Source organism: Rhinopithecus bieti, unplaced genomic scaffold (assembly GCF_001698545.2).
Source record: "Rhinopithecus bieti isolate Rb0 unplaced genomic scaffold, ASM169854v2 scaffold_4749, whole genome shotgun sequence".
NCBI lineage: Eukaryota > Metazoa > Chordata > Mammalia > Primates > Cercopithecidae > Rhinopithecus > Rhinopithecus bieti.
In genome coordinates this window covers 502,000-520,606 of record NW_016804602.1, presented here as the reverse complement: position 1 = coordinate 520,606, position 18,607 = coordinate 502,000, and the positions used below count along the sequence as shown (strand labels likewise).

The following is an 18,607-nucleotide window of genomic DNA, read 5'->3' as shown; positions in this document are numbered from 1 at the left end:
TGGGTGCTGACGAGTTGATGGGTGCAGCACACCAACATGGCACAAGTATACATATGTGACAAACCTGCACGTTATGCACATGTACCCTAGAACTTAAAGTATTAAAAAAAAAAAAAATCTCACCATAAGAAAGAGAAAGTCCCTCATTTTCAGAAAATTATTCCAAAATTTCTTCTATTTAAACGTAGCTCTATAGAGCTGCATCAAGAAATTATTTTAGTCTATTCTAATTGTGTTTGTCGAGTGTGGTAACCACACTTTCTATCAAGGGTTTCTGAAACTAGTTATGGAACCTTGTTATCACTGTTTTTATGTGCTAATGTATAATGATAAACTAACAATTTGATTGAAAATATTCACAGATGGTCTAAACATGTAGCCAATTTGCATATAATACTCTGTTCAGTATCTGTAATGTGATGCAAAAATTACCCTAAGCCTAAATAACTGTGTTGTTTTCCAATATGTAATTGGGACAATTAAGATATTACAGCAAAAGCTCTTGGCTCATGATGGCTTCTCTATTTAACTTACTACAAATTAACCAATTATTCAGTGTCAGTGACGGTCATTTCTACAGTGATAACTTAAGTCATACTTAGCTTTAAAGGTATCAGTTCACACTCCTCTTATCTCTCATTGCCCACAGTATTCCCTCTAAATAAAATTTCCCTTCAATACTTTTACTGTGCTGTCGCTCAGGCCATGGAAAACTCAAACTTCCTCAATACATGTAGATTTCTTCTAATCTATAATGACCTTAAAGTTGTTTATTTTTTGCCACTTCCCCTCACTCAAATATTACTTAAGTCCTAAAGGAGGTTTATTAATTAAGTCTCCATCGGTGCCAATAAAGTTGGCCAATAAATGATCATTGCTATAATGATTTTGCAACAATAAGTTCCATTGGCTTCTGTCAATCACATAAATGGGAGACTCACTTAACTATCACATAGGCCCCCTGTATTTTCCTATGAAATCTATAACATTTTAAAGAAAAAAACCTGTGGGTGACTGAATTTTCTAAAAATGCATTTGTTTTACATCTATTTTATTCATAGTTAACAAAAATAAAAGTCAGACTCAAACGTTACATTATTGTGTTGCTTCTTCTTACAAGACATTCTAGGGAAGTAAAACTGTGGTAAGGAAAAATAGATAGTTGGTTTCCAGGGCCTGAGGATGAGGGAGAAGTTGACTACAAAGGGCCATGAAGAAGCATTTTTGAATGTGAAAATGCTCTATATCTTAACTTCGGTGGTTGTTACACACTAGTTTGCATCTGCCAAACATATACAACTATATTCTAAATGGGTAAATGTCATTATATATAAATAACATCTCAATAAATCTGACTTTGAATAAGTAAACCATCATTTATATCCCAAATTTTGGGTCAATCTAAAGACATATATTCAACAATCAATATGAGATCTATCAAGAAAGCAAAGGAATTCCTGATTCCCTAAGATGTTTCAAGAACTTCCCTCTTTCCAGAGTACCAATGACATTTTATTATCTTTTACAAATCAATATGACATTTTAGGAAAAAAAAAGCTACATTGAACAAGTGCCTTACTTTTATTATTGTCTTTTTTAAAAATCTAAAAATAACATTTAGTTAAATGCAAGCTTATTTAATGAGTTGAGTGGTTACCACAATCATCTAGTCTCAGAATGACACACTACTATTTCTTTGTTTGCAGTTGCAAGGTTATTATAGTTTACCTCTCACAGTCTGGTAAGCAACTTAATAATTCAGAGAGATAATGGAGAAAAAACACTACTAGAAATCCTCACATAATATAATTGACATTCAGATTCAAGAAACAAAATTGATAAGAGATAATTCTGAGAAGGCTGCTTTAGATAGCAAAAGCCTTACCTTTGTGTTTGGGTCGCATAGCTGTTATCATAAGCTTCATAGGTCTGGTCATCATATTCACCCCCGTAGCCATCATCATAACCCTGAGATAAAAAGTGGTACAAACACCTGTTAGCAATCAATTTGATTAACTTTGATGTGTTTTCAGTTAGCACAATTTTATACAATGTGATCTTGGTTTAGATTTTATGTTGGGTAAGTGGCCACATATCACATTTTACTAGATTAATAATTCTCAAATAACCTTAAATAATATTTCATTGATCAGGTATTAATGTTTATTAAACTCAGCATATCACTGAAGCAGCAATACTTATCTAAGACTTGTTTACAGTTTTCATCAATAATAATGACTAAGAAATTCAAAATACGTTTTCTATTTGGGTATACAAGAACAACTGTGATAACCTAATGGTGGTGTTAACATGTTTGTTACTACCCCACTGGGAGTTTTTTCTTCTCCTTTTAATAATCACAATTAAGATAGAAACTATAAACTACAGGATCCTTAAATTGTAGTCAAGTTTCAGTAAAAATTATGGAGTCATTGCTGATTAAAATAAATAAATAAATAAAAGAAAAAAAGAGGGAAGAAAAAAGGAAAGAAGAAGTGAAATAAAGACTTTGTGGTTGGGCCTGATGGCTCACACCTATAATCCCAGCACTTGGTGAGGCCAAGGTGGGCAGATCAGCTGAGGTCAGGAGTTCGAGACCAGCCTGGCCAACATGGCAAAATCCCATCTCTACTAAAAAATACAAAAAAAATTAGCCAGGCATGGTGGTGTGCGCCTGTAATCCCAGCCACTCAGGAGGCTGAGGCAGGGGAATCACTTGAACCTGGGAGGCAGAGGTTGCAGTAAGCTGAGATTGCACCATTGCACTCCAGCCTGGGCAACAAGAGTGAAACTCTGTTTCAAAAAAAAAAAAAAAGACTTTGTGTATATGTGTACATTATATGATTTTTAAATCTCATAAGTAAAATAATGTTATGTGATGAGATTTATTACTCGAGTAAGTTACACTAACAAGCTAATGGAGATTTGTCATGGCAGCACGTTCAAACAAGCTAGTAATTATACACTCCAGTTATCAATCACTCTGAATGATTTAGTTTTGTTTCTCTTTGTGGTCATTAATTTTAAACACTAGCCATCCATCTCGATTATTCCCTACTTCTGGAAAAACCTTCAAGTTTTCTGTGCCTGGTGCTGGTGCATCTCTTTCCCTGGAATACAATTCCACCCTCCACCCTACCCTACCACTTCATAAATTCTTTTCATTTCTGGAGGCTTACAAATCTCTCTTCATCTTGTTCAAGAGTTTCAATAGAAAATACCTACATGTGAAATCTTTGACATTAACCTTGGCTAACACTTTTAAGCCCATTTAATGAAAAGACTAATACATTTATCAACTTAACAAATTTCTAAAAATTTTATTTATTTCTTCATTTTCATGTGGTTTAACCTTTATATAATGCTATTATTTACATATGAAGTTTTCTGAACCTAACTTCCATCTCTTGTCATTTTCATTATATTTTGCTCTGCAGTATGAAATAGTTTCTCTATTTGTTCCTTAAATACCCTAATTAGCTCCTATTGAGTCAACTTTTTTAATGTTCTAAAGTTAATTTTAGTATTTATAAAATAATTACATGCAGATTGTTTAGAAATAATACAAACAAGCTTATGTCCCCAAAATAGTAGTTCCTTGTCTTGTTCTCCTTTAACCTTCAGCTCTCTTTCAGTATTTTCATCTATTATTTTAGTATTTATTTTTGTGTTATTAACGATACACCTAAGTTATTGTTGTTGGATTTACAAATTTTGTCATTTTCTATTGACTGTCCATTCAGGTTGTTAAATTTAGTTCTATTATTTCCCTTACTTATCTTCCCAGTATAGTTTCATCATAATTTTTTATTAGTCAATATTAATATTATTGAGCGACAATACATCATTGTATCCTCTTATGACATGAATTATTTAATATAATTCTGTTTTTAGTCTCATACACCTTTTCCTTTCTTCCAAAGTTGATAATTGTTCATTCATCTTATTATTTTCTTGGTTTTCCAAATATTTAGAAATGCCTTCATCAGTTGTCCCAATGGTCATATTAAACTAGCAGTAATATTTCTAAGATTCAAAGACATCAGCTCATCCATAATGTTTTTATGTGTAACATGGAGACTATGACCGGAAGAACTGTGTTATTGCACTCTGGTCCACACTGATGAATTTCTAGGCCTGAAGGCCAAGGTGTTTTCCTAAGGCCTCTTTCATTATTGTTGGTATTGAATTTCCTTTGTCCAGATTCCATCTTTTCCTTGCTTTAATTTCTTGCTGAAACATCTCTTTCAATAACCTCTATTAAGAGACATTTTGGAGAAAAACATTTTGATTCTTTTTTGCTTAGCTTTACACTGCCCCCCTACTCACTGTAGCTTTTCTGTTTTTATTTTTTTGGTGATAAATTTCAATTATACAAAAGTTGGAACAAGAAGTCAATGGAAACTCATCTACCGTTCACCTAGATTCAACAATTATTGACATTTTGTCTCATTTGTGTTATCTTATACATACATTTTTTAAGAAACCATTTGCAAATTAGTTCCAGAAACATGATATTTTATCCCCAAATACTTCAGCTTTTATCTCCTGAGTGTAGGGACATTCTTCTACATAAATATATTATTATTACTCTTTAAGAATCACAATATTTCCACATTACTGTGAAGTCCCTAGTTAAATGTCTACAATTGTCCCAAGCATTATGAATTTTGTAGCTATTTTAATCTTGCATAGCTATTTTTTAAAAATCATAACCCAATAAATAATTTTGAATTGCATTTGATAATTATATCTGCTTAATGTTTTTAGAGCTAGCATAGTTCTCCAACCTCTTATTGCTTCCCATAATATTAACTTTTTTGAGTGGCCCAAACCAACTGATTTGTACACCACCCCACATTCTGTATTTGTCTGATTATTCTCATAATTACATTCAGATTTAATATTTTTGAAAGAATGTTACATATGTGATATTGTATTGTACATTTACATTACTGGAAATTTTTAAATTGTTGTCTCATACTTAATTGGTTGGGTGGAGAAGTCTAGGCTGAAAAAAATGACTTTTAATCAGAATTTTGAGAGCTTTGGTACAATAGTTTTTACTATTCCATGTTAAAGTTGAGAAGTCCGATTACTTACATGTGACCTAGATTTGTTTTGTCTCTTTTCTATTTCTTCTGGATGCTTTTACAATTTTATCTCTGGTGTTCCGAAATTACAGAATGCAATGCCTTTGTGTATATAATATTAATATTGACTAATAAAAATTATGATGAAATTACATTGGGAAGATAAGTAAGGGAAATAATAGAACTGAATTTAACAACCTGAATGGTTGTGTGTGTGTTTCTTTTCATTCATTGTGTTGGGTGCTCAATGAGCTCTTTCAATCTAGAGGCTTATATTCTTCAGTTGTGGAAACTGTCTCTCCATATTTTTTTCTTTATTTCTCTCTCTCTCTCTCTCTCTCTCTCTCTCTCTCTCTCTCTTTCTTTCTTTCACCCTTACTAGTGACATTGAGTCTTCTGGGTTGGCACAGTAAATTTACTTTTTTTGTCCTATATGATATCTCTTATTCTTTTTATGTTACTTAACACACACACACACACACACACACACACACACACACACACACACTAACAACTGTTAGGATGTGGAGTGGATGTTTTGTGTTCTCAGGTATAGTTTAAGCACGCTATTGTTAGCCCAAGGTCTCATCTCCTTTGTGGCGGGACAAGGGTTAATATCATAATTGGAGCTTTCTGGAGCTGCAAGAGTCAGGGCAGTCCAGCACTCTATCTTGAGGATCCGCCTGGTCAGTTGTGAGGACATCCACAGGTGCTCCAAGGGGTGCAAACTTCGTTTTAGGAATCGGGCTTTTAGTCCTTCACCAAGATTACAGAAATATGGCTTCACTCATCTTTATTTCTTACTCAGGACTCAAGATCTCTAGCTTCCAACAGGAGGCAAGGCAGTTTTAATTTGTTTGTTTTGTTCCACTTTATTTTTGTGTTTCTGTTTCTGAGCAGGGAGGTAGGAGAACCAGGGATGGCAGTAGGTACTTGTCTTCAGGGCTCCAGGGCTCCTGAAATCCCTATGCTCCCCCCATTTCCACCTGTTGAAATGCTACTGATTCCTCAAGGTCATTTTACATAATATCATCTTTAGAAATCTTTTCCTTTTTCTACCAACCATATATTATCAACACTTGGTTCCCCAAATTCCAATAGCCTATTGTTTTCTCTCATTGTTCTTAAAATACCTAAACATATACTGTATTTATATAATTTTTTCTTTTTAGAATTGAAGCTTCTGAAAAGCAAGGACTATATCATAGTTTATAACCTTTTTGATGTATTGTAGTACTTAGCATAGTTTATTCCATAGAATAGCCATGTAACAAATATATATTGAATTGTTAAATTAGCCAAAGAAGACTATTCTTATCCACTGTAGATATGGATTAACATAAATTAATCACCACTAAAAGATAATTGTTTCAAATAATAAATACATAGAGCTATTGTCTCTATTTATGAAGAATATTTTTACTATTTGGCCCAGGAAGATTATTTCATTTTACTCCCTCACTTACTCTTTTACTTCTTTAAATGTTACACAGAAAATCCACAGAGTGGATGGAAATCTTTCCTGTTAACCTAAAATTTCATAAAGCATATATAGTGCAATGTTCTCCAAATATCTGTACTTGCTGTAAAAGGGACAGTAAATGGGGATATTTTTCTAATACTTGATGTATTTTTAAAACTATCATTTTATTAAGAAATGTGTATGTATATAAATATAAATATATATGTATGTATGTAAATGTATAGTACTACAAAACAGTAAACTATCATTAGACAACCGTCACAAAATGAAAAGCATCACAATGTTTAAGATGCCAACACTGCATCCTAAATGTTAAAAACAGACTGTAAGTTATTCATTGGTATATTCTTATTGCATAAATCAGATCGTTTTCCTAATGCTAGCACTAAGGAAGTAGTAGGTGGATTTCTGAAGAAGTGAGAAAAAAGCAAGAGTGTTCTAGCAGCTAGGGCAGGGAGAGACAACCGCAGAGCCATAAAAGGCATGGACTCCGGCATTATTCTGTCTGCATTCAAATCCTGAATCTGAATAAGATTCCCAGATGTGGAAACTCATAAGACATAGGGAAGAGTAAAGATAGAACATATAATGTTTTACATAATACAGTTTTTATTCAGACCAATAAAGTTGTAGAAAAAGAAAACCATAGTTCTAGGAAACCATATTTATGTGGTTTTCTTAAGACAAGTAAAAATATGCATTGTGCTGATGATGGTCTAAGATAAATCACTAAAATAGACATGCCCCCTAAAAAGCCAGTCAGTATCTGCATGAGATTTAAGTTGAATATGAATATTCAATTAAGAAATCAAAACACAAAAGATCAAAATTCTGAAATGATGCTTTTCCAATTTTGCTTCATTGTTTTGCTGTTTGAAGAAATTACTATCTTATTATGTCCTGGCTTATTAGTATATTTCTACTAAAAAAAATACTACTTTATGGTACTTAAATTATCAGAGTCCCAACGTAGAATTTCCTCAGGTACAAAAAGCACATCCAATGTGTCCAGTAAAAGAAAACCTTCTAAATAAATTAACAATTTTAACTTTATTTTCTTTTAGCTGTAGACAGATGATTTGATATCTCCCACAAAAAAGAAAATACTCAAGGAGATATGATTCATTCCTCTCTGGAACATGGTCATGAAAAATATCTCTTCTAAGATTTCTTTCTATCTGTGAAGTTATAAATTCTTTAGTTTTCTATTCTTTGAGTCAAACAAGACAAGTCCTTACAGGATCCTTGTGAAACATAATCTTGACTACTTTCTGAGTATTTGCTAAGTACTCTACAATATACTTAAGGCACAATGTGAAGTGTAGGTCTAAAATGAAGACCTGAGCTATAATGAAAGAAGGCAATTTCTTTATAGCTTGCTATGAATTATAGACCACTTTATGCATTTGGGTATTGGGAAAGCAGCATACAGGACAAATACGTGTTACCATAAACACATATCTTTACAAAACGAGCCCTTTTCAAATCTACCCTGTCTTTAATATGCCTACCAATTTCTCAAATTAATGAGGTCATTGACTTAAAACACTTATTATTGAACTATGATTTCCAATTTTGGGTTGTCAAATCTAATACTGGCTCTGCATATGAGCTTAAAATAATAGTAATTCATCAGATGTTATATTAACCACTGAATTACCTATTATCCAGGCATTAAACATAAGAGAAGATTCAGACATAAATCCTATCTTTGAGAAGTTCTTATCCAGTAGTTCTGGTAAACGCTTAATAACTACTTCTCCAAAAAATTGTATGCACATGTGTGTATATGAACATATACATACAAATTAATTACTGACATAAAGCCCAGGATTCATAAATATATAATTTATTATAAATTCTATAAACACATAACTTCAGTGTGACTTGCCAAATTTTTTGCAAAATCCACTATAAGTTTTTATAATTGTATTGCCACAATAGAATCCCAATACATCACAGCACAGATAAATGCTTGCTTATTATCTGATTCAGCAATGATGCCAATGTTATTGATAAACATGTAGGGTTCTGACATGACTGTTATTTGACACTTTTATTTATGTTTATTTATGTTGACCAGTAAAATGACTAGTAAAATTTCACCAGTAAAGTGAAATCTCAAATATATGTCAGAATTTTTCTTGTTTCTTAATGATAGGAGCAACTTTGCTCTGAATTAGACAATGGTTTTGACATACTGGAAGAGTATTTCCTCAATTTTGTGTTCTGTTTACAATGTAAAGGCTACAGGCATAATACACTTTTAAATAAATAAAGTGTTCTGAATTAGACAATGGTTTTGACATGCTGGAAGAATATTTCCTCAATTTTGTGTTCCATTTACAATGTTAAGGCTATAGGGATAACTAACTTTTAAATGAAATCTGCATTATTAACATTTTTTCCATAGCTTTCTTACATCTAGATAACGAATAAAACAAAAAGTCAAGTCCTGGCTTTTAGTGTTTGCCAATATCTGTAGTGTAAAAACTCGTATTATAGCTGATTTTAAGCTATCACCACGTTACCACTGAAAACACATTTGGGAAGAGGTGAACATTAACACACCATCATATGTTATTTCCACCAAACGGATACACTAGACATAAATAACTGAAAGAGCACAGATTCTAACAGATACTGATGAGTCTGTAAATGTTTATCTTCAATATAATCTATTTAATTCTAAGTTATGTAATTTAATTTTTAATAATGACTGTGTTTAACAATCAATTTACAAAATTCCTACAAATTTTACAAGAAATCTTGTGAGCCAGTATGAGTCACCTTTGCTCTTGGTTACTAGAAGATATCAACAAATGTATATGCAATTGAAATACCAAAGAAAGCACTCTAAAAGTATGTAACAGGTGCTAAGGAAGCACACTGGAGGAATGGCTAAATAGGTCTGAGGATTTCAAGGAGAATTTCTCCAAAAAGGTGTTGTTTGAGATTGGTGTTTCGGGATAAATAAATGTTTTTCAGGTGGACAAGCAGGTAAATGAGAGCATTCCATTTCCAGGTGCACCAAGTGTGAATGCATGGCATTATGAAAATAAATTGTGTTTTGTGAGCTGCTAGTAGCTGGATCTAACTAAAGCACAAAATGTCTAAGAAACAGTAGGGAGTTGGACTAAAGAGCAGAAGGGGTCAGGTCTGAATTGTGTTCTATAACTTGGTAAAGGGTTTATCTGTATCCAGTAGGTAAAGAGCCATTGAAGGGTTCCAGGTGGTAGAACGACAAATTTAGATCAACATTTTATATATTTTATTTGACTCAAAAATAAAATTACCAGGGCTTTTTAGAGTATGCTCTATTTTCCCACTATTTTCTTGAACATGTTCTCATAGTTACTGTAAAGTCCCTGAATGGTAACTCTAACATCTGAATTACCCATGACTATTTTTTTCCTCTTAGTTTTTATTGATTTGTTATTGTTTTCAACATTCTTATGGCTTTTCACTGAACTGTTGATATGGTGTAAGGAAATTTGTGAAAGCTTTGGCTGATGGTATTTTCTTCCAAAAAGCATTAAGTGTGTTCTTGCCAGGTCATTAGGATAGCAACAGGTAACCGTGATACCATTAAGAGTTGGTTTCAGGCAGCTGGATATACCGGTTTGAAGCTTAGACAGTTTGAGCTAGAGATATGGCTCTGGGAGTCATCAACATATACGTGGCAACCATAATAACCACCATTGTGCAGTGTCCACTGAGAAGAGAAACTTAATTTACAGAAAGCTCTACGTGAACACAATGTTCCAAGCACTACTTCCCCTCTAGAAAATGAGGGCACAAGGTCAGCTGTAATAAATATATTTTGTACAGAAAGACCCCACTTAAAAAAATCAGTCTTGAATTTACACAAAAGATATTATTTCTTTAAAGTCTTTATTAAACCCCATGCCAATGTTTTTTTGTTGTTGCTGTTCTTGTTTAACAGAGACCTGTGAAAATTTCTGGCTCTTCTTTTACGTGCATTACTACCCCATAGACACAGAATCAAAAGTTCCAAAAGAAAAAAGTGGAAACATAAACAGAATATATGTTAAATTACCTGTAGATAGAGCTTTTCTAATCAGCACTAGTTTACAGAGCCTAAGATATTTGAAGATTGCTTGTAACTCAGGAAAGGGAATCATCACATTAAAACACTTCAGAAACATCTCACCACATATTTTAGAAAATAAATGTGTTTTGAAACTATTATATTACATCACTGACAGTTCAGATAATTTTAAAAAATAATTTCAACTTTTATTCTAGATTAAGGGGGTACATGTGCATGTTTGTTACATGAGTATACTGCATTATGCTGAGGTTTGGGGTATAAATAGTCCTATCACCCAGGTAGTGAGTATAGGACTCAAAAGGTAGCTTTTCTTTACCTATTTAAAAAGTCAAGTAGGACCACAGGAAATTGCCATTTTGTAAGTCAAAATTGTCAAATGTTGTTAATTTCCTAAGGCTCAACCTAATGCTAATATTAGAAACTGTGAAATTGACAGGTTTTTGTCAACTAAAGAGAACAAAAGTGTCTTGTGATACCGGTAAGTTATTGTGGCTTCTAGAAGAAAATCATTTAGAAACTTAAATGATACGAAATGTCATCCTGACTCTGTTAATATACCCACATTTTCCGTAAAGACTTTAAAAATTAACAGGTCTTTGTGACAGATTTAGCATCTGCTCATTATTTTCATTTGGATTTTATTTTCTATAAAAGGTCAGCAGGTATTATAACAAAATACATAAATTAAGGGAAGTAATGTGGAATATTCTTATACAATTGAGAGAAAAATAAAGTGAAGAAAGCAATAATAATCAAGAACCATAAAAGATTCTATAATTAAGTAATTTAATTATGAGGGTCAAGATAATACATTGTCACCAAAAACTAAAATGCTAGGCACAAAACAGATTTGCAAATGCTGCCCTTTAATATTATTGAATGCAATTAACAGGTAAGATAGGAACTTAACATTTAAATTACTTTATGAAGTGTGGTTAATTCTTAAAAACACGTCCCTGTCTTAGCTCATTTAGACCATAAAATGCATAGAATGTCTACTTCATATATGATCTCTTGTTACTACAAAAGCACTTCATGGTAATAATTAAAAATTTAAAACATAAAATATTACTAAAACAAAAACTAACTGTACAATGCCAATATTTTGATAGTTAATATTTCTTTAGGATATAAATTATTAATGCTTGTGTAGCCTCTTGACCATAGGTTACTTACACTTTTCCATGTATTTTTTCTTAAAAATGTTACATTCTATCTGTGATATTGTTACATTCTCTCTCTGATATTGTATAGTTGAGTTTCTGATAAAATAAGAAATACTTTAATAGTCTCTTCCATCTCTTTTTTCCCACTGAAAGCATGACTAGATTGCTGGCTTGGGATAATATGGCAATGGTTACTCCCCAGTATGCAGCTTTTGTTACTGATGCAACATGGGAACTCATTATGTGTTGAAAACCATATGAGAGCATAAAGGTCCACATCCTCATTGAGGTCATTAAACCTAACAGTTTAGCTCTGTAATTAGGCAATATACTTAAATCTTTGGAGTTTTCTATAGAAATCAGCAAATCAGTCTCTAATAAAAGGAAGCTATTCTGTACCTTCCTTTCCTATGTCGATTGTAGCTGCTAAACAATTTTCCCTTATATATGTACACTCAATATGAAGGCTGGAAATTACATATTTCTGAAATCTAGATTCTTTGGAAATTAAAAGCTCCTATGGAACTACAAGACGTTCTCTGACAGCCATGCATATGCAACCCAGTATTCTACATTAACAAATTAATCTCTGGGGAGGCTAATGCTAACTTTTCAATCAGCCCAGTAAAATCAAATAACAAACCTCAAGAGACACTTGAGGAAGTTGTATATATTTAAAAATAAAATTAATAATATCTCATTCAACTGAACACCATTCATAATCATATATAACAAGCATGCATTGGGAGATCAGTAAGAGCCAGTATGTGAAGCACTCACATACAGTTATTTTGTTAAAAACCAAAATCAAGCCTATATGGCATGTTCTGTATCTTTACACTTACTTAGCAGATCAGGAAAATGAGCAATAATTTCACAAGACTACAGTCCACTAGGAAGTGTCTTGGCTACAATGTAAACTCAGTTCTCTGGCACTGTCTAGTATTTAATCTCTAGTTGCTTTACTAAAGGCCTAATATCATTAATGGCAAAATATAATTCTCATGACTTTTTAAATAATTTCAGTAAGTTTACAATAATAACACAAAACACAATTTGGAATTTTACCTGTTAAAACATATACTGAAGAAAAATGAAAAAATATTTGGCGTTAATAATTTTGTATCATATTTTAAAATTGGTGTTTTATTTTAAATTGATATGCAGTTTCATGAGAATATAAAATGTAAAGAACTATGCATATCTGGGATTTTAATGTACTTTAAGTTAATAAGCTAGTCTATTACTGTGTCATGGATGCTGGCAGAAGACATAACTCTTGGGTCAAAAACAAGGGACTTTATTATTCTCAATAAACTAAAAGCCAAATCTTCATATTGGCTTGTCCCACATCCCATAGGACAATGCAAGTGGGTCTAGGTTAGATGCCTGTATACTCAGTGGGTTGTATTGCAGGGTAGGAACAGTGAGCTCATGGAATTTAAAGTAAGTGGAAGCAAACCTGCTCGCTCTTTGGGGATAGATGCTACTCTATTCTTTATGTTGCTAGCTGCAAGCACAGTCCTGAAAAATCACCCCGGTAAAGAGTAATTAGGGCATTGTATTCTTGGCATAACCAGCCAGAAAGTGCAAGGATGTTCAGGTTCCATAGCAAATTGTGTCTCCTACCAAGAGATGAGCAAAACACATGAAAACTGGGAGTCCTTCAAAAGTGATTTGCTGTATTGAGGAGGGAAGGGCAGATGGTTATACTGTTTCCTTATTTGATATCTGCAGCAAATGACAATATGTGCCTTTACTTTGATCTCTTCAGCAAAATTTACCATGCTTTATCCTTTTTATTCTGGATTCCCTTTGTCTTCTAGAGTTCTATATAACATTTTACCCAAGGGCAGTACAAGCCAGTAATCTTTTCTTATTAGGAGAAACAAACATTGTCAATTGTGAGATACTATCTCCTAACAAACATGGCTATTTTAGTGAGACTACCCAGTTCCTACAGAATATTAAGATTTACTACCGTAACTTTCAAATCTGTTTTCCTTTTTTTGGAAAGAATGACTAAAAATTAATTTCAATAGTTTTACAAGTTATTTTTTGGTGATGAACACTATTTAATGTGATTTAGGTTTCCAAGTAGGTGACTCTTAATCATGAACAGCTGAATTAATTTCCTGTTAAAAAAGGAAGCAATGTAATAAACAAAAGTACATTATAAACTCTAGATTAAAAAATAATAAAACTTGGTGCTTGGTGGGGACAAAGGAAAATTTGGCTATTTAGAGATTGCTTCTAGGCTATAATTAAAATGAGATATCCTGAAACATTTTAGCAATTTTTCTGTAGTATGACATGAAAGGATGTTAACTTTGTGTTTTTTGAAAATATTCAGTTGTCAGTAGGTTTCCCTCTACTCCCATTTTTTAAATGCCTTTTAACACCTTAGAAATCAGGTAGCAATCTGTTCAACCCAGTTAATGAACAGAACTATGACTAATGAAACTGGAGTTTAGAGTAATGAAGTGGTAGTTTGTTAATGGATCTATTTTAAATGTGTTAATGCTTTATGTACTTCATATTGTAGGCATCCTTACTGGTTCAGGATAGAGCCCAAAGCAAAGGCTGTAAAAACTCAGTGGTATGTCTCTAACAACTTCTAACACACTCACCAGAAAGAGACAGATAAAATTGTTAATGCTGTCATGACTAAGAACAAGATCAAGTTTTAGAAGCCAACTCATGTTTTTCACTTCTAAGTACCAAAAGGTTAAAGATGAATACAAGGGCATAGGCATATCTTACTATATTTCTAATCATAGAAATCCAGCAGACTGGCCATACAAGAGGAGAGTTGTTGTTTCTAAAACGGTCTGTTTTAATGCCAATTATCTGTATAGTGCATTGAGGTTGCTGCTGTGTGCCTTTTATTTTATTTTATTTATTTGCTCACACCTTTAAGTGGCGTTAAAAATACTTGCTAATTGTGTTCTCCTTAACTATATTGTCCTTAGGAGCAAAGAGTGCGTGTCTTGTATTTCTTTAGAATTTGTCCTATTTCCGTTGTCCCACCAGTCACTTAGACTTAGTACTTACTTTTTTCCCCCCAAAAGATTTTATTTTATTTTATTTTTATTTTACTTTAAGTTCCAGGATACAAGTGCAGAATGTGAAGGTTTGTTACACAGGTATACATGTGCCGTGGTGGTTTCCTGCTCCAATCAACCAGAAAGAGACAGATAAAACTGTTAATGCTGTCATGACTAAGAAGAGGATCAAGTTTCAGATGACAAGTTTAGAAGACGTCATCTAGGGTTTAAGCCCCACATGCATTAAGTATTTGTCTTAATGCTCTCCCTCCCCTTGCCCCCCACCCCCGACAGGCCACGGTGTGTGTTGTTGCCCTCCCTGTGTCCATGTGCTCTAATTGTTCAACTCCCACTTAAGAGTGAGAATATGCGGTGTTTGGTTTGCTGTTCCTGTGTTAGTTTGCTGAGGATGATAGTTTCTAGCTTCATCCATGTCCCTGCAAAGGACAAGAACTCATTAATTGTTTATGGATGCATAGTATTCTATGATGTATATGTGCTGCCACATTTTCTTTACCTAGTCTATCATTGATGGGCATTTGAGTTGTTCCATGTTTTTGCTATTGCAAATAGTGCTGCAATAAACATCCATGGGCATGTGTCTTTATAGAAGAATTTATATTGATTTGGTTATATATCCAGTAATGGGATTGCTGGGTCAAATAGTATTTCTCAGTGGTATTTCTCAAATGGTATTACTCAAGATGGATTAAAGACTTAAATGTAAAACCTGAAACCATAAAAACCCTAGAAGAAAACCTAGGCAATACCATTCAGGACACAGGCATGGGCAAAGACTTCATGACTAAAACACTAAAGGCAATAGCAACAAAAGTCACAATTAACAAATGTTATCTAATTAAACTAAATAGCTTCTGCATAGCAAAAGAAACTAGTATCAGAGTGAACAGACAACCTACAGAATGGGTAAAATTTTTGCAATCTACCCATCTGACAAAGGTTTAATATCCTGAATCTACAAGGAACTTAAACAAATGTAAAAACAAAAAACAAAAACAAAAAACAACCCCATCAAAAGGTGGGCAAAGGATATGAACAGAGATTTTCAGAAGAAGACATAAAAGTTCATCATTTCTCTGTGTTTTATATTGCTATGTTAGGACATAAGTAACGAAAGCTTAACATGTTGGCATCATCATAGCTGATTTGATTCAAATTAGCTAATTCAACCTGTGTTAGACGGAGAATGAATTAGGAAAACCAGAACAAAAAAACATAAGAAAACAATATCCCATAATGATTCCTGCCACATTTCTTGGTATTATGTTGGTTGTTGAAAAGGAATTTTATAGCTTTTAAATAAGAGCATGATGATATGATGCACCTATTTAATATTTTAAATTTTCCCCAAAATACTTCAGTTCTGTTCTTTAGTAATATTTTTTCAATTAGAAAGAATTTAAGAACCGATCACTTACATTGATAAATATAAAGCAATTTTTACACATTATTTCACACAACTATTAGTTTGTAATAAACATGACAAATGTATATCAAAATGAAGTTATTAATTTTCTATAAGCCAGTTAATGTAATCTTCATTTTCATGGTGGCTATTTTTCTATTATAAAATGGTACCTGAATATAACAATTCCTTTGTTATCCTGAAAGGAAGGCATTTCTAATTGTTTTCGGATTCTTATGATTAGAAACAGAAGATTATTAACAATGCCCTTGTAGTAAGACTTTAACCTCATGGGTACATAAAGAGTAAAACAGCATGAGTTGCTTCTAAAATTTAATCCTGTTCTTAGTCATGACGGAATTACCAATTTTATTTTCCCAGAATGTTGTTTTCTATTTAGCAGTGCTAGTTAACAGATAAAATGTAAATGTTCAGGTTAACTAAGTTATTAATAATAAAGTATTTTGATATTATTTGAATAGGGAGGGGCCTCACTGCTAACTTAGGTTTAGTTCTGATCTTTAATTTTTTTTTTTTTTTTTTTTTTTTTTTTTTTTTTTTTTTTTTTTTTTTTTGAGACAGAGTCTCACACTGTTGCCTGAGCTGGAGTGCGGTGGTGTGATCTCAGCTCACTGCAAACTCTGCCTCTGGGGTTCAAGTGATCCTCCTGATCAGCCTCCCAAGTAGCTGCGATTACAGGTGCCTGCCACCATGCCCAGCTAATTTTTTGTATTTTTAGGAGAGACGGGGTTTCACTATGTTGGACAGGCTGGCCTCAAACTCCTGACCTCATGATCTGCCTGCCTTGGCCTCCCAAAGTGCTGGGATTACAGGCGTGAGCCACCACAACTGGACTTAATATTCAATTTTTAAAATTACTCCCTCCTACTCTGGTAAGGGTACTTATTTACTTATTCATTTATTTATTTATTTTTGATAGCTCAGGCTTTGCTTAGGGCTGGTAACTTAGGGCTACCCTGGAAACCACCAGTCCTGGAAGCCCACCATGTGAACAGGAAGAGGCTCTCTATCAATATTGCAAACTCACCAGCTCTATATTAAGTTTCACATGAGATGTCTTTGAATAATTCTATCTGAAAAGGTTTCAAATATGTTAGTGTACAACATTCTGCTGTATTAATAAACATTTTTACATATTCTATTGTAACTACCAAATGTAAGTTATATGGGCTAAAAATATAAGTTTGCCATATAGAGACCAAAATTTTCATCAAAAGACAATTCAAATTGCTATATTATTCTATTAACTATTTATTTTCTGGGTAGTGATTCATTTCTTTCCAAATTTAGCATTGTGTTGGTTTGTAATGTTAAAACTCCTGTTATACATCACACTTGGAGACTTCACATATGCTAGCATAGTGCTGTCCAATAGCTCTTTCTGTGCTAATGGAAATTCTCTATGCCCTATGCTATCCAATACGATATTCATGAGTCAGTGTGGTTAATGGGCACTTAAATGTAGCCAGTATGACCAAGGAAATGAATTTTAAATTTTATTTAATTTTATTTAATTTTCAATTTTTATTATATTTAAGTTCTAGGGTACATGTTCACAATGCGCAGGTTTGTTACATATGTATACATGGACATGTTGGTGTGCTGTACCCATTAACTCATCATTTACATTAGGTATATCTCCTAACGCTATCACTTCCCCCTCCCCTCACCCCACAACAGGCTCTGGTGTGTGATGTTCCCCTTCCTGTGTCCAAGTGTTCTCATTGTTCATTTCCCATCTATGAGTGAGAATATAGGTGTTTGGTTTTCTGTTCTTGAGATAGTTTGCTGAGAATGATGGTTTCCAGCTGCATCCATGTCCTTACAAAGGACATGAACTCATCCTTTTTTATGGCTGCATAGTATTCCATGGTATATATGTGCCACATTTTCGTAATCCAGTCTGTCATTGATGGACATTTGGGTTGGTTCCAAGTCTTTGCTATTGTGAAGGGTGTCACAATAAACATACGTATGCATGTGTCTTTATAGCAGCATGACTTATAATCCTTTGGGTATATACCCAGTAATGGAATGGCTGGGTCAAATGGTATTTCTAGTTCTAGACCCTTGAGGAATTGCCACACTGTCTTCCACAATGGTTGAACTAGTTTACAATCCCACCAACAGTGTAAAAGTGTTCCTATTTCTCCACATCCTCTCCAACACCTGTTGTTTCCTGACTTTTTAATGATCGCCATTCTAACTGGTGTGAGATGGTATCTCATTGTGGTTTTGATTTGCATTTCTCTGATGGCTAGTGATGATGAGCATTTTTTCATGTGTCTGTTGGCTG

The 18,607-nt window shown here is 33.3% G+C and overlaps 1 protein-coding gene across 1 annotated transcript in view; it reads right to left on the bottom strand.

Annotated features, from left to right (window-relative positions):
* KHDRBS2 (KH RNA binding domain containing, signal transduction associated 2) overlaps positions 1-18,607 on the bottom strand; it is a gene marked incomplete at its 5' end in the record, with an annotated part of 503,373 nt that overhangs the window by 49,567 nt on the left and 435,199 nt on the right. Inside the window, one exon of the mRNA XM_017869369.1 lies at positions 1,886-1,968. Coding sequence (XP_017724858.1) covers positions 1,886-1,968 — 83 coding nt within the window. The remainder of the gene's footprint in view (positions 1-1,885; positions 1,969-18,607) is intronic.